This window comes from Narcine bancroftii, chromosome 10 (assembly GCF_036971445.1).
Source record: "Narcine bancroftii isolate sNarBan1 chromosome 10, sNarBan1.hap1, whole genome shotgun sequence".
NCBI lineage: Eukaryota > Metazoa > Chordata > Chondrichthyes > Torpediniformes > Narcinidae > Narcine > Narcine bancroftii.
Genome location: NC_091478.1, coordinates 43,164,416 through 43,182,211, shown reverse-complemented (window position 1 = coordinate 43,182,211; position 17,796 = coordinate 43,164,416). Strand labels below are relative to the sequence as shown.

General features: G+C 43.2%; 1 protein-coding gene across 14 annotated transcripts in view; it reads left to right on the top strand.

Moving 5' to 3' along the window:
- LOC138744504 (catenin alpha-3-like) overlaps positions 1 to 17,796 on the top strand; it is a 1,801,283-nt gene that overhangs the window by 1,748,442 nt on the left and 35,045 nt on the right. For 8 of the 14 annotated variants that reach the window (XM_069900803.1, XM_069900801.1, XM_069900802.1 and 5 more), the window contains one exon: positions 1,507 to 8,112. The exons of 2 other annotated variants lie outside the window; for them this stretch is intronic. In XM_069900803.1, the coding sequence (XP_069756904.1) occupies positions 1,507 to 1,806 (300 nt within the window). In that variant the 3' untranslated portion in view covers positions 1,807 to 8,112. Of the gene's footprint in view, positions 1 to 1,506; positions 8,117 to 17,796 lie in introns of those variants that run through there. 4 more of the 14 variants (XM_069900809.1, XM_069900810.1, XM_069900798.1 and 1 more) reach the window with 3 other exon arrangements.

Here is a 17,796-nt window from a genome sequence, read left to right as displayed (position 1 = left end):
CTAGATGCTGGATTTGGTTCAACGTTATATACGATTCCTTGCACCATGCGTGCAAACAGATTGGACCATGAGGTCCACCCCAGTAGAGGGCACTGTTGGGCAGCAGTTAGTGCCTTGCCTCACGTCCGCAGAGAGCCAGGGTCAACCTTACGCTTGGTTGCTGTGTGCTGGTCGCACCTCCACCCTGTCACCACAAGGGTTTTCATCCAGATTCCAAGGATGTGCAGCTGGGCTGATGTGGATGGGTGGGAAGAGCTGAGTGGAGAGTTGATGGTCATCCATAAGGGAATAGGAAATAAGCAGGGAACCAGTAGAGGGGGCGTCGACATGGTCAGTCATTTGAAAGGCTGCAGGGCTTTGATCGGAACTGTGGAAGACCCAGAAACCTGATTGACAATCTCACAGATGAGAGTGTGAATGGGACATCTTCATTTTGCTGGCATCACTTCTTAAATTATTAGCCTGCTGCAACCCTTTCCCATAAATACAACTTACAAAGAAGCTAGTTCAACTTTTTGCAAGTTTCAGTTTTTTGAGTTTCTTACGTATTGCAAAGTATTTTCGAAATGTTTAACAGAACAATTAATTTTAAATGATTTTAGATTGATTCTGAATCTCAGAAGTGTACAAGTATTTCCATATCTTTGACAGTGAGCTTCGGTTAACCAGCTGTATTCACACAGAAACACAGACACACACAAATGATGGCTCCATCCAGAAGAACGTACTTGGTTAACAAACAATCTGTTGGAGGAGCTCAACAAACCAAACGCCATCAGAAAATGGTCAACTGACAGGCTTGATGAAGGGCTCCAGGCAGAGACATTAACCATTCTTTCTCTCCACCAATGCTGCTGGTCCCAACAAATTGTTTGTTGCACCAGATTCCAGTGCCTGCAGTCTCCCATGTGTCTCCAAATGTTGTGTGAAAGGAGACTGAGGACTTAGTCTGAACATGAAGGGCAAACCACAAAGAGGGGGTTCTTTGGCTTGGCTTCGCAGACGAAGATTTATGGAGGGGTATGTCCATGTCTGCTGCAGGCTCATTGGTGACTGACAAGACCGATGCGGGACAGACAGGCACGGTTGCAGTGGTTGCAAGGGAAAATTGGTTGGTTGGGGTTGGGGGGTTCATTCTGTTGCTTTTCCCACAAATGCCGCCTCCTTGGATGACCATCTCCAAGATTTTCATTTAACGCTTTGCTTTCTCAACATCCACAGTTTACTTTTGTTCTTGTGATGGCATTAGGTCCAATGTCACTTTGCTCTCAGGTTACGCACTTTGCTGCGAGTTGTATCAATTTCCATTTATCGCTTTTACTGTTTCATCTGATGTAGACCTTTCTCTCCTTTTATTTCCTCCCCTGTAATGCTGAAATAGCCAATAAATGCCAATATAATCCGTTGTTTCGTGACACAGATCTCTTTTTTTTAAGTCACCATAAAAAGATTGTGTACAAAGTTGCTTTGAAACCGTTTCCTAAGGTTGAGGTTTTCTTCCAACAGTTGGACAGTATTACTTCCCTCATTTTGGCTGCCAAGAATCTGATGAACACAGTGGTGGACACAGTGAAGATGTCCTACATTGCTTCAACCAAGATCATCAGGCTGCAGAGTCCCTTGGGAGCACACCCCTCTGTGGTCATGTGGAGAATGAAGGTTCCAGAAAAGAAACCTTTGATTAAACGGGAGAAGGTTGAGGAGCTGACTGCTGTAGTGCGGAGAGGTTCCACCAAGAAAAAGATCCACCCTGTCAAAGCTATGAGTGAGTTCCGAGAAAGAAACAATCCCGAAGGCCACAATTGACTTGGCTTTGACTCATCAAAGGGCTGAATTGCCTGTGGAATTGTATTCTTAAAGCTGACCATTTGGAATTCATGAATGAATGCCGCAAACTGCAGTAGGAAGCCAGAAGTCCCAGCAGCATCAATGGGAGAAAAAGAATAGTTTGCGCTTCAAATTGAAATCCTTCATCAGAAGTCCTCATGAGAAGTTTGGGCTTAAAAAGTCAACCATTCTTTTTTCTCCCACTAATGCTGCCTGAGCTGCTGGGATCCTCCCCAACAGATCGTATTTGGCTTCAGACTCCAGCATCTGCAGGCTCCTGTGTATTTCCAAAAGACCATGTCATTAGACCCTAAATTATTCTGAAGACCAGGATTAAAGGTCATCAATTGTAGCAATAAATCTCTGCAATGCACCCAGTCAGTCAGTTAGTGGAATGGTTAACACAGCACTGTTACAGTGCCAGCAATCGGGAGCAAGGATCGAAACTCGCGCTGTCTGTAAGGAGTTTGTACATGCTCCCCATGTCTGCGTGGGATTTCCCCGGGGGCTCCAGTTTCCTCCACCCTTCAAAAATGTTCTGGGGGGTTCTGTAGGTTCATTGGGTTGAAGTAGGTAGTAGGGCTACACGGGCCTGTGGGCCAAAATCTCAGGGATGTAGCACCTTTGGACCCAGAGGTCCAGACTCCGGCATCCACAATCACAAAGTGTCATGTCTCTGATACATAGCAGAACTCAGTTAATGGTGCCACGTCCTACAGGGCAAGCGTAAAGATCAACAATCGTTCTGAGGGGACAATGAGCAGAAGGTAGAATTCTGCAGAATGAGGAGAGCATACGGTCAGGTCATTCTTCACTTTGGTTGATCATTCTGGACATGGAATAGATTCGACATCCCTTCTCTTGAAAGAAAAATGGTCAAACTATATCCAAACTGTCTAAATACAATTACATCAGATTGGGACAATAGACACAGCAGTTCCATCCTGAGGGGTTGTAATCCATAATGAGCCCTTCTAATTGAATCAACCTGTCAAGCTATTGCTTTCTTCCTCATGCCCTTATCTAATTTTCCTGGGATGCATCTGCATGGATTCACTTCAAAGGCTCCAGGCAACTAAGACATTTCTCATCAACTCTATTATTTTTATTTATGTTGACTATCGGTTTCAAAGATGGATGGGATTAATAGGTCTCCTGGTGTATTTGGGCAATGCGAGCTTGTGGGCCGGAATGGCCTGTTACTATGCTATTTCTCTAAACTAAAGGAAGTCTCTCAATTAAATTAAATGATTTTTTCTCACCCACTGGTGGAAGCATCCTCTTTATTTCTATGTTTCAGGTCCCTTCACAACCTTACTTATTTTTTCAAGTCATCCTTCAGCCTTACCCTTCTCTCCTTCTCCTGTGGAGAAGACCTCTAATGGTAATAATTTCATCCTCAACCATTTCAGTTCCGTGCCCCACTTGAGCGCTGTCATGTCTGTCCATGGCCTCAAGAAATACTGGGCTGTGGTCGCACCCAAATTGGAGGAAGGATATCCAGCATTCTGTCTGAGCACACCCCAACCAGACATCATTAACGTCGACTTCTCCGGTTTCCATTAGTCCCGTCCCCTGTCTTTCTCACTCTTTCCCTATCCCTCTGCCTCCCTCCATCCAGCTTGCCAACTTCCTTCCCCCTCCATTTAGGGCTAGGATTTCCCTCTCCCTATTACCTCCCAGTTTTTTTTCTCTTTGCCCTCCCACACATACCCACCTATGACCTCCTGCCTGTGGGCCTGTGCTCCCCTCCCCCCTTCGTGCCTCCCCCAACTCCATCCCCAACCAACTTTTTATACAGTTGCTTGCCTGCTTTTTGCTCATACATTGGTGAAGAGTGATATGTTGGTGACATATCTTTGCTGGTTAAGGAACCCTGTGTGACCTGCTGTGCTTCTCCATCACATTTGTGTATTGAATCTCATCCCCAATTTGTTTTACAGTAACTTCCTCAAAGTAGGTTTCTCCTCTCTTCGAATTAGACTGATATAAGTAGGAAACTGATTAATTGGTGCAGAGTCTGGGTGACTCACCTGACTGCTGTATTCTTGGAGGTAAAGTTTTTCTTGTGGAGTTGGGATGATGAAACACTGAGTGAAACTCACCCTCGCTAGAGAGGGTCTCCTTAAACTCTGTGCCTGCTACACGGTGGGCTGTCACTCAGGGTTCTGGTGTATTTACTCTAGATTTATCAGGTCACTCTCCATCATGACCCTGCTCTTAATGCAGGAGCCTCTGGTTTTACATGAGGTTGCCCTATTTGCAAATCCTGGATGGGATTTTTAGGCGTGGGAATTCGAGTCCAGCAAGTCATGCTAAAGATACTGTATGCTAGAGCTTCAAATTGCCTCCACTTCTTGAATAGGGTTGAGTGACTTCAATACCAATGTTGAAGTTACATTTATTTACAATACAGCTGAGGCCAATTCTGGCCCATGAAACCCATGCCGCCCAATTATACCCAATGAACCTACCAACCTTGGTTGTTGTTGAAGAATAGGAGGAAACTAGAGCACCTGGAGAAAACCCACTCAGTGAGACCGAACTTGCCTGGGGCCCTGGGACCCCATCCTTGACGCACCGTTTTTCACACACTAATCAGCCATCGAAGGAAAGATGTCGTATGTTACAATAACAGTTTGTAAAGTTAAAGCATTTTCAATTGTAAATTTTAAAAAAATCTGCAATAATCTTCATTGCAGTACAGGTACACAATCCTTTATCCGGACATCTAAATTCCGGAAAGCTCACAAAACCGGCATTTTTTTCCTGGTGCTGGTACAGCTGAGGGAGAAAGAGAGAGAGAGAGAGAGAGAGAGCAGTGCGACTCGGGTGGACGGGGGGGAGTGGAGAGAGACGGCAGCGCGACTGGATACTGCAGCACAATTCGGGTGCGCTTAAATCTGGGGCAGCTGGCTTTCGTCCTGTATTCCAGAAAAATCTGAAATATACTTTAATTCACTGGAGAAATCTTTGATCTAATTAAAGGTGATACTTGGGATATAGGAAGGAACATTTTTTTTTAATTTGGAATGGAATTACATTGCATTATGGGTGCAAATGGCCTTCTTCCATTCTATTATTGCCCTGTTTATTATCACCAGATCCAGCATGGACTATGTGTTTAAATTCTTTTCTATGCTCTTCACCACAGAAGCTTCTGACTGGTGCAAATTTTTAAGTTACGTCCATAATGTTTCAGCACTTGGTCCCAGCAGCAACATCTCAGTGGCTTGGGATGAAGCATCATGTTATTAGGTAAACGTAAAAATAAATCAGGACACTAGCCTGGGGTTTATTTTCTGTGGTCCAGTTACTGTCAAAGTCTGAAGCAATCGCAGAATCTCCGCTAGTGATTTTGCACAAATAGATCCTACATGGTTTCCCAGAGAATGTACAAGTAAAATAATACATCAATGTTCCTGACAGTTTAAAAGTCAGAATTCAATCCAGTCATTATCTTTTCATTAAAACATGTATATTGTTCCACATGATTTATTTCAGGAAACTGAATCATACAGGATGAATGATCTGTATGGCAGATATTGCAAACTGTAATTCATCTATGAAATCTCTACTCAAAATATGAGATAATTTATAAAAGATAAAGATTGCATTTGGCATTGTTGATGATGACGATTCTGTTCTAAATGTATATATCATGCCACTTGGAGAGTTGTCTGCTGTACAGTTAATATATTAATGAGATATATTTTATTCCTTAAATGACAATGGCTTAAAGACAAGGTTCGGTTGAATTGAATTTATTGCTACCCTTGTGCGCTAATTTCATGAATTTCAAAATTTAAGTACTATATAATCATGTTGTAAGTTGATAGCTTTGCAAAAAATCTGACAGTATGTTGAAATGATGTTCAGAAATTACCACAAATTAAAACTGAAGAAAAACATGGCAAACTAGTTGATTCTTCGGTCCAATAATTTTACATAAATTCACCCCTGCCATGCAATCACTCATCAATACGAAAACTTGGCCATCCTAAGAGGGAGATCTATTTAACCAAATTGTTAATGTTCTATCGCACATCAATTGGGTTGGGAACAACGTTTGCACAGTTGCTGTACAGATAAAACAAAAATGAAATTTTCATAGAGTTTCTCACTAAAATCATGTTGCATCTTTGCCTTTCACCTTTATTTGGAAAATTGGCAAAGATTCTTTTCTGCACTGACTTTGCATCTCCAATCTCACTCCTTCCCCCAATTCCCACAGAACCGCATTAAAGCATACTTTGCAAACCATGGAACAATATTTATCCCCCACCCCCCCCCCCCCCCCAAAGTCTGTTGCATGTCAGGGGAAGAAATTCATCTGTTTGCATCTGAACCATGAGCCTGCTGCGATAATCTTCCGTTAGCTTTGAATGAAATTAAAGTTGATGAAAATGTTGAAAATTGTATCTAATCAATAGCAATTTATCTCAAGAAAATTGTGCTATTTATTTAGGGTAATTTTATTTCTGAATTATAACAGTTAAATTTACTGTTGCAATTTAGCATAAATTAAGTTTATCACATGTTTATCCATTTATTTATTTTGGCAATGTATATAGTAATTATAAAGCTACCATGTTAAGCTGCAACATCATCAGGTTATTTGAAATGTATCAGGCTCAGCAAAACTGAATGCAAAATGTGGGGTGAAAGAAATTTTAGTAGGACCTTGCCTCATTCAGATTTCATTACTTCGTATGCTCAGGCGGATTTTTTGTTTTCATTTTACAACACGGTCAAAGCCGATTCCAACCATCGAAACCCGTGCTATCTCTAGCATTTTATTTTTGGAGGGTGGGAGGAAGCCTCCTCCCCCTGAGGAAAATCTGCACAGGTCATGGGGAGAGCGTACAAACTCTTTAGAGCCAGCACCAGATTCGAATCCGGGTCATTAACGCTAACTGAACTGCCTGCTTATTAGCCTGAAAATTAGTTGAGAGATTTACATTTTTAAATGTAGACATTCAGTATGGTAACAGGCCCTTTTGCTCATGCCTCCCAATTGCACCCAATTAACCTACAACCCCAGTACTTTTTGAACAATGGATGGAAACCCACGTAGACATTGGGGAAGAAAGTTCAAACTCCGTACAGACAGCGCCAGATTGAAACCCAAGTCACTGACGCTGTAACAGTGTTGCACAAGCCACAATGTTTACTCTGCCACCCACTCTTATTGAACTTCTGTGAACTAAACATCAGCTATATGAGTTTATTGTAAAGACAAAAATAAAAATGATAGTTATAGTCCTGGGATAAATATTGGGCTAATCAAGAATTCATGATAAAACCAAATCAAGCAGTTGCATTCCTTCTGAAGAAGACTTCGGGCCCAAACCTTTGATTTTCTATGGGTGCTGCATGAGCTTCTCCAACACTTTTGTGTAACTGTACTGAATCCTAGCATCTGCAGATTGTTCTTGTTCAAAATATGAACAAATTGCATTAATCATTAATTCTTCTTGTCAAATTGTGTTCGTGAAAGCATTTTTTCCTGAAATACATTGTCCTTGAAGGAAATAAAGCACAAATCCTCCAAAGCGATGTTCAATTTTAAAAGGAATGCCACATGAAGGGAGTTTGCAAGAGCAAAGTTTATAATGTTTGCAGACAGAAATAAAAAGACTGCTGATGTTTAACTCGGCAGTTCAAGCTGCATCTGTGGAGGCAAAGGGAGTAAGTCAATGCTTTTGGTTGAGTCTCTGTAATGTTTGAGGTTGAAACAGATGAGTTGAAACTGATAAATTGGTATCAAAGTTTATGAAGCAATGGTTCAATGTGCCCATTAATGGTGACCTAATTGAATGGAATAAGATACTTAAGGACCTCGACCAGTTGTGAATGATTCAGAGGAATATGCTAATTGTGGATGACATAGGTACTCCCAGACACTGACAGATTTGGGGAAATTTCTTAGATTTGTGTATTTATGATATTAAGAGCAGAATAAAATGGATATTAGTCATGCTTTATAATCCACAGGAACAGCAGTTGTGTGCTTCCGTGTTACAGATTGAGGTTGATTAACATAGAACAGTACAAATGATAAATAGCAGAATATAAAATAGTAAATAAGGAAAAAAAAAACTCTGGTTTATTTTCTTGTAAGAACCACTTTAAAGATTTAACTCTGCAGTGACTGAAAAAGAAAGAAGACGCCATGTAATCAAGATAATGTGGGGTGACTTAAAATCAACAAATGGAAAATGAATGTTTTTATGTGTGTTTTCAGCAGTTTTCGGCTTGAGGTTATTTAGAAAAGCAATAAAATCTGATGAACTATAAACCTGTCTACTTATTCTTCAATTTCTCTATCAGAATGTGGTTAAATCTTTCTTGTTGATTAAAAAAAATGTAATTCAGTATTATTAAAGGTGCCAGATATGCTACAGTCTTACGTCTACGCGCCCCACTGGGTATACTGTCAACACAGGACTGCTTCATTTCCCGGGTTCCCATCACTCTCCTGTTATAACCCGGGCATCTTTGCAACTGAGAACTAACAATAATGTTTCTTGTGAAGTTTCTTGTCTCAAATTACCAACGACAGCTGAGAGTTTACCATTCCAAGATTAAGTTGTTTGGGTATCAAATGAGATCCAGTTTTGGGAATAGTCTAAAGTAGATCTTGTCTGATTTTCTGCTATTAATCTACAGGTCACTGATACATAAATGTTCTTTATTGATAAATGCTGTACATGTTTCATTGAAGAAATATAACCATTATTAAACTTCCAAGATGAATGACATATTTAAAAAGATTGATGGATTAATGATATTCATGTACATAAATAAATTTGCACACATATCTGCGCGCATGAGGAGCTAAGAGATGCATGTACAGATACCTTCTTCTTTGGCTTGGCTTCGCGGACGAAGATTTACGGAGGGGTAATGTCCACGTCAGCTGCAGGCTCATTTCGAAACCCACAAACAGCCCAAAGCAAAAAAGATGTGATTGCTGGTGGGCACAATGATCGGCACGTGTGACCAGAGTGCATATTGATACCCAAAAGAGCTGGAGGAACTCAGCAGGTCATGCAGCGTCTACGGGATATAAAGGGTAACCCAGCGTTTTGGGTCTGAGCCATTTGTCAAGCAATGGGCAAAAACAGGCAGTTGCCTGCATAAAAGGGTAGGGGGAGAGGAGAGGAGGGAGGGGTAGGGAGGGAGGAGTACAGGCTAACAAGAGGTCACTGGTAGATAGATGTAGGAGGGTAGAAGAGAAAAATGAAGTGGCAAGGGGAGGAGGTTGCTCTCTGAATTGAGAAGAAAGGGAAGGAGACAGAGGGATAGGGAAAGAGAGCGGCTTAGGGGTGGCATTTAACAGAAACTGGAGAGGTCAATGTTAATACCGTCAGGTTGAAGAGTGCCCAAATGGAATATTAGGTTCTACTGCCTGGGCATTCTCCAACTAGATGGCATTAACATCAATTTCTCTAGTTTCCATGGATGGAAGGGGTATGGAGATCTATGGTCCAGTGTAGGTCAAATGGGACTAGGCAGAATAATAGCTTGGCACAAATGAGTTGGGCTGTTTCTGTGCTGTGTGGTTTCTATGGTTCCATGGTCACTGCCTGATATTCTGGTTTGCTTCAACTGCTGAACTTAAGGTACCCTAGGGGTATGGCAAGAAGGAAGAGAAAAGTGGTTACAACATCCAGAGCTTGTCATCCAGACCAGCTTTGGGATGGGAGAGGAGAAGATTATGAGAAAAGAATTCGGCAAGAGGAATCCAACACAAAGTACTTTAGGAGCCGCCACTAGCTCCCGATGCAGAATGGCTGTTCTAATGATGGCAAATATTTTTCTAAGCCAGTTTACTGCCAGGAACAGTGAAAGTCAAAAAAGAAATCCCGGTGCCAGAAATCCTGACACCTGAGAATCCAGACTCTCAGGGCAGTTGTGTACCTGCATGTGTAATCACCACAGATGCACCATGGCAACAAGTGACCAGGCTTAACACAAGTAATCTTATCACAAAGAAATTTGTTTGTGTACTGTATTTTTCTTTTACAGTGTTCATTTTTAAACATAACTTCAAGCATTACGCACACTCTTTAATCATTTTTGTTGTGTTGACTATTTTTCTTTAAAACTCCTCATTTTTGATAAATGAAGCAGGCTGAATTTGCTCATGAATAAACTATCAAAATTTACTTGCCTGTCTCTTCCTGGTTCCTCCTTAAATTTGAATTTTAAAAGTACAGCCCAGAAATCCGGAAATCCACATATCCACACCGAGCAGTCCAGATTTTAGGATTTTTACTGTCATCCTCTAAAAGAGGCTGAGCATTCAAAGTCAAGAGTCATATCGCACGGAACTGACCCTTTGGCCGAATTTGTCCACATGGCCATTCTCAGTTCATCCACAGTACCTGCATTTGGTCCCCATCCTTCTAACCCTTTCCTATTCCATCTATCTACCCAAATGATTTTCGAAAGTTGTAATTGCTCCCACTTCCATAACTTCCTCCAGCTGCTCGTTCCACAGACAGACCACCTTCTGAGCGCATAAGTTGCCCCTGGAGTCCCTCTGAATTTGTCACCTCTCGCCTCAACTCTATGCCTTCCAGTCCTGGCACTCAATTCTACAAATCCTGATAAGATTGCCCTTGAGCATCCGATGCTGAAGGAAATGAAGGCCCAATCTGTCTAACCCTTCACTTCCACTCAAGATCTCCTGGCAACATGCTGGTTAATGTCCTCTGAACCTCTTCTAACTTGTTGCAACCCTCCTATAGCTGGGGTGACCAGAACTACATCCAGGTCGCCGCACAGGTTGATAGGATAGTTAAGATGGCCTTTGGGATGCTGGGATTCATTAATATGGGTTAATAGTGAAGTCATGTTGCAACTCTACAAATCTTTGGTAAGACCACACTTCGAGTATTGTGTTCAGTTCTGGTCACCTCATTACAGGAAGGATGTGGAAGCTATGGAGAAACTTTAGGAGCATTTAAAAGACTCTTAGATAGACACATGGATGAAAGAAAAATAGAGGGTTATGGGGTAGGGAGGGGTTTAGTACTTTTTTTAAGGAAGGAATATATGGGTTGGCACAACATTCAGGACTGAAGGGCCTGCACTGTGCTGTATTGTTTTGTGTTCTATGATCTAGTCTAAACGTTGTCTGACCAATGCCTTGTAGAGCTGTATCATGAAGTTCCAACTTTTGTAAGAGATACGAAAGACTCTGGAATATTGAGCAAACAATGAGCTGTTCAAGGAACTCTTGGCAACATCCATGGGCAGTCAACGTTTCAAGTGGGGACCCTTCATCAAGACTAAAAAAGGGTTGATAATAAATATGAGAAGGGTGAAAGAAGTTAGGCAGAAGATGATGAGGTAATGGGCTGAAGGTGGGAGAGAGGGAAGAGGGTGCAAAAAAAGTAAGAGAGAAAACTATGTAAAGAAGAGATGGAAGCAATGGAACCAGATGGAGCTGGAGACTTCTTAGAAATTGAAAATTTACATTCATGCCATTAGGTTTAAGGTTTCTGAGGAGAAATATGATGTGTTGTTCTTCTAGTTTATGTTTGGCCTCACCCTGACAATAGCAGAGGACAAGGAGAGATATGTCATTATCGGAATATTTGGGCAGTTGAAATCTTCTTCTGGCCGTCCATCCCGCAGGATGATGATGGTTCCTTTCAGTCAGTTTGTGGAGTTTGATATGTGCGTCCTAGAGTGGCTGTAAAGGCTGATCCTTGACAAGCACTGCTTGTCACATACTTGGCAGGTGAGGCCTAGAGGGGCAACAGGGGCAGAAGCTCTGTTGTGCTGCTTCCTGTGCCTTTCCTCTGTGGCCTCTTAGAGCTTGTTCTCAGCAACATCCACACCTCTTCTGAAGGTGTCCCTCCACTGCGAGCCATCTTGAGCCAGATCCTCCCATGTTGATGGGGGGAATGTCGGCTTTCTTGAGGCGCCTGTGCAAAACATCTTTGTCCTGTAATCGTTGGCCTCATTTTTGGGTATCACTGGACAAGATGTCCTTGGGCAGTCTTCCGTCAGGCATTCTGACAACATGTCCTGCCCAGCACAGTTAGGTTGACATCACCAAGGTTGAAACTGCTGGCATTCTGGCTCGAGAAAGAACCTTGATATTGGAGACCTGGTCTCACCAGGTGATCTTCATCAGAGAATGTAGGTGACGCTACTGCAGTTGGTCGAGCTGATGTAAGTGACTCTGATAAAGGCACCACGTCTCACATCCATATCGCAAAGCTGATATGACAATGGCCCTGTACACCTTGCAGTTGATGGCCAGTCTGATATTCTATGTCCAAACTCAATCTGACAAAAGGTAAAACAGGCCTTTCTGATTCTTGACTCAATCTCTACATCAAGAGAAGATTCCTTTCTACATTCAGCAGAGCAAGATCACAGAGTCTGCCTTGACTCATGGAGGCAGCAGGACAGACGGGCAGTCTTCAACATGCATGTCGTTGAGAAAGTGCAGGATGACGAGCTCCTGCAGCCCGTCATTGTGGTTCAGCAGCTCTTCAGTACATTTGGGCTTGGTCAGGCCAAACATCCCTTCAACACTGTTCCAGAGCCACTCGAGGCCTGGGTCATCGATCGACATGGCCGGACCAGGCCAGACCTCACCTGTGAAGGTGAGCATGCCAACTGACTTCTTAACCAACTGGGTCCCAACTTTGCACCTGTTCCTAGGTCTCTCTGTTCTCCAATGCCCTCCAGGACCCTACCATTAACTATGTGCAATTTGTCTGCCCACCCCACCTGAATGGCTCAATAGATGTGCTTCCAAAGAGGTCGGAATCAAGTTGCAGAGAGGGGTGTTGTGACCCAGCGAGGACAGTTTATCCACCAGCTTCTGTGTTTAATGCTGAGCTGAAGTCAAGAAATTCTGTCATAGGAGGCATGAATTTTGAGGCGGGTCAGGACAGAGTGGAGGGTCGATGCTATGGCCTCATTTGTGGCCAGTTTGGACAGTAAGTAAATTGGAATGTCATGTCATTGGAAGGTGTGGTTTGACGTGTATCATTACCACTCGCTCAAAGCACTTTGTGACTGTGGGGGTCAGTGCCAGTGGGCGGCCATCATTCCACCACCTTTCCTGTAAGACGCTGCCTCTCCTTTAAGCAGTGGAGTTTTAGCCAAAGCCAGCTGCGCAGCACCCTGTCCAACATCCCCGCCCCACAGCCCCCAGGCCCTGATGTGGAATGTATTCGCCAGTCGCCTAGTTAACAATTTCTGCATATAGCAGTGTGAAAAATGGACAGCTATCAAAAGATGGGTAATGGCCGTGCCTTTTCCTGAAGTATCTGTTCGGAGCCCCAGGTTTTTATAAAACATATTTCACTTACTTTCGCCTTTGGGCCAGAAGTAACCTCAAATATATCCAGATGCAGGTAACAAGCAGGCATTTACACGTGTGCTGAGGTACAGTTATGCCCCTGAGAGCTGCAGTAACTCCAGGCATAAACTTTTTTTGGAGATTGATCGTGAACACTTGAGAAGATTAGTGTTCTGTGGGAGATGTCAGAACACAACAGAACCTCCCCATGTTGGTACAGAACTCCGCTGGGCTCTGCATATCTTCTGACAGATCCCAGCATATGGAATAGCTCATCCGCCAATTGCTGGAATGCAGGAAATCATCTTCCTTTTAAAAGTCAGAGCCCTAGAGCCTGCAGCGGCCTTACCTTTATCAGGGGCATGGTCCTCTGATGAGAGTCGTGACTGTGGCTTTCCTGACCCCCCACGTGAGTGAACCAGCCCCTGACTCTTTATCCATGTGTAGGGGATGCAACTTTCTGAGTGGCTTTTGGGAGGCTCAGAGTGTCCATCTGAGGCAAGGTTCCCCATCTCATTGATCAAATACTCTGTCTCAGTTACATGTGAAAGGGAGAGGGATATAACTTAATTTAATTTTAATTAATTTAGAGATACAGCACGGTTACAGCCCGTGAACCCATGCCGCCTAAATACCCACAATTAACCTTTTGCATCTTTAGAACATGGGATGAAACCAGAGCACCCTGGGGAAACCCACACAGACACAAAGTTGAATCCTTACACTGGGTTCAAAGCCAAGTCACTGGCTCGGTAACCATTCCACCTTTCATATACATTCTGCCAATGAGAAGCAGAGCAGCAGAGATCCTTCCACCAGCTTGTCAGAACTGATAATCACTGACGTTGGTGCAGCAGCGTTAAACCTTTATTGATTTTAAACAGTTTGTAGCAGTGCCCAAGACTGGTTTGTGCATTTTAAATGATTATAGCTGCAAAGGTGTGTGTATGTGAATATTCAAGGTGAGAAGCAGGAGAGGGTGCCAAAGGCTCAGCTCAGAATCCAGCCTCACAGTCTGTACACACACTGCACCCACTTTCTGTCCATGATATGCACATCCCTGCCCTATCAATGTTGGGGTCTGTGCAGAGGACTTCCTCGCAGATACGTTGTCCTGTATCTCTGCAGCATCCTGGATGTTACCCCCAAAGTCTTGAATGGAAATCAAGTTACCTAAGGCAACGAGGGTAAAACAGGAATACACATGAAGTATGCCGGGAACCTTGGGGATCTGGGAAGCAAAGGAATGAAAATGCTTGGGGTTAGTTCCATGCAGAAAGACTTTTTATAAATTTTTTAAATTTAGACATACAGCACTGTAACAGACAATTTGGCCCTACGAGTCCATGCCGCCCAATTTACACCCCATTAACCTACACCCACCCCCAACCGGTATGTTTTTGAAGTTGGGAGGAAACCGGAGCCCCTGGAGAAAGAGCACACAGACACGGGAGAATGTACAAACTCCTGATAGACAGCGCAGGATTTGAACCCCAGTTCTTTCTCGATTGATGGCACTGTAGAGACATTGCGTTAACCACTACGCTAAAACCATGCTGATTATGAAGGGGAACCTTACCTTGGCAATCCCAGTGAGGACTCACTGATGGCAGCCAGGTCAGGGAAACACCAGTTGTGACACTCTCCTGCTCCACAATGTGTCTCCATTCCTGATGATAGATTTGACTGAGTGCATCATGTGCATTTCTGATGAGCTGTGTGATGTTCTCCATCAATAGGGAACCAGTGGAAATGTTGAACGGTCAAAGGAACTGCTCATACTAACCATCTGAAACTCTCATATTCATGAAACTATTTATTTATTCATTTGTATATATGAATGCTTGTATCATTTGTTTGGATGTGTGTTATGTCTGGTTGTGTGTCAGCGTGAGACTGAGGACTGGAGGACGCTGTTTCATTGAGCTGTACTTGTGCAATCAGAAGACAATAAGCTTGACTTGACTTGGTTTCATTGTCTCACTCCAGGGTATCGTCCTCTGCTCTCCACCTCCATTATCAAAAGGCACCCTGTGATTGTTAAGTATAGGTTTCCCCCATGCTGCTCCATGCCTCCCACCTTCTTCAGCGAATAAGCTGCCTGCTGAGTGCTGCCATTCTGAGCAGCGCAGGTAAATTTAACCCAGATGTCCAACTAAATCACAAGCCTCATACGGCTTATCCTAACTCCATGCCTCCTCCTTTCTCAATAGACAACCTTGACATGTCCTCAGCTGTGTTGGTCGCATCTGGTTGGGGAATGGCAGCGTATCCACCTCTGCAGGGAGCCACATAACATCACCGGACGAGACGTATTTCAGGGGTTACATTGCCATCCTGTGGAAGAACTGATAACAGCTGATACTTGTGCAACCTTGTTGATTTCAAACAGTTTGGAGGAATGCCCCAGATCTAGTTTTTGAATTTTAATTAGGATTATACCCACAACAAATCTGAAATTATCTTTGTGTTCAGCTTGAGGGTGTATATCATAAACCCGATTTTTTTCCAGGAAGCAAGCCTTGTGAAAATATTTGTTGTCCAGCATTACCAAATGATTCTTTTGGGCATATTAAATGCGCTATTTCTAATTGAGTTTAGTTTTGAAGTGAAATATGCCTTCATAAGATAGCATTTGGCCAAGTGAGACATCAGGTTGTTAAATGAAGTTAATGGGTATCAAGGAGTAAGCGCCCCAATGGTTGGAGTCACACCTCACCACTATGATTATTGAAGGTCAATAATCTGGGGCAGCACAGTTGACGTAGCAGTTAGCGCAATGCAATTAAAGTGCCAGCGATTGGGACCGGGGTCCAAATCTCACCTTGTCTGTAGGGAGTTTCCCCCAGTGACTGTATGGGTTTTCCCCAGAGGCTTCGGTTTCCTCCCACCGTTCAAAATGTTCTGGGGGTGTTGGTTAATTAGGTGTAAATTGGGCAGCACGGACTGGTGGGCCAAAATGGCCTGTTACCATGCTGAATGTCCAAATTTTTAATTTAAATCTCTGCCACAGGACATTGGTGCAGGAGTTCATTAGGGCATCTCCCTCAGCTGCTTCATAGTGACCTCCCTTCCATCTCAAGATCAAGTGAAGATGTTCGCCAATGATTACACCATGGTCAATACCTTACACCATTCCTCGGTAAGTGAAGCAGACCATGGTGCATTGGATGGAGTGAACTGTAAGGAGAAGCTGGACATACTGTGATAGCTTTCTCTGGAATGTCAGAGGCTGAGGGAGGTTTATAAAATTATGAGCAGTATTGACAAGAGTAGGCAGTTAGAATCTTTGTCCCATACATTCCAGGTGAGGTGAGGGAAATAGTGGGGCTGAGTAGATTAAAGGAGATGTATGGGGCAAGATTTGTTTTATACATAGCAGCCTCATACATACAAACATACATAAGGTAGACTCAGGAAAAGGTCAGAGGCTCTGCATTCTGCAGCAAGCAACTCATCCCCTTGCATCTGAAAACCTTTCTAGCATCTATTAGGCACGAGCAAGAAAAATCAATGTTTACTTGCCGAGAAGTTCCAAACACTTTCAAGCAATGTTCAAAGTTCCCTCAGGTGGAGATGGTGTTGAAGAAAAATGCATGGAGATGCTTGCCTTATTAGCCAGGGCCTGGTGTATTGGACGTCTTGATTAGTTATAAATGATTTGGTCGGCACCAATTGAAATATTGAGCACCGTTCTGATTGCCACATTATGTGGTTGTTTTTGGAGAGATTCACCAGGATGTTCCCTGGGATGGAATGTTTTGGTTGGGAGGAGATACTGCACAGGCCCATGCCTGTTTACTTTGGAGCAAAACTGGTAATTGGATTATGAGTTTATTGTCATATGCATTGCACAATGTACATATGCACTGAAATTCTTATTTACTGCTATTGAAAGGGTACTTTGTGAAAAAAAACACTACATACTCTTTTGAATTAAAAGACAATAAATAGGCAGATAATAAACATTCACAGTTATCCTAATGCAAAATGACTGATAGGAGACCTGATGGGGGACCTGATGGGGGTATACAAAATGATGAGAGACATCGATATGGTGGTTACTAAACATTTCCTTATAGCAGAGGTGCCTAAGATCAAATACTTTGGTCTAAGATGAGGAGTAAGAGGTCAAGAGGGGAGAGAATAAGAGGGCGTTTATTTTCCAGAGGGAGGTGCCACTCTGAAGCACACCGACTGAGAAGGTGGAGAAGGCAGATACCAACACAACACGAGCAACTGGATGAAAACCTCAATCACTAAGGCTACGGAGCAAGTGCTGACAAAGGCATTGGTATAGATGAGTTCTTGCTCATCAGCATAGAACTGATGGACTGAAGGGCCTGATTCCATGTAGTTTGACAGGATAATGCAGCCCATTTGAGTGGAATCCAAACCATCAGTTGGAACCTTCATCACCTCCACCATTGAAGCCGAACGACTGCTGCGTACCCCATCTCTCGGTGTAGGATAGGAGAGAGGATCCTTGCTTCACATTTGTTCTAAGCTCCTGCCCCTTCAATAATGCAGGAGCGCTCAGTCCTGCAGTAGATCAGTGTGCAAGCATTCAGCGTGAAGTCTCCCTCTTTAGAATCAGAGACAAATCTAAACAATGATTCACACAACAGGTG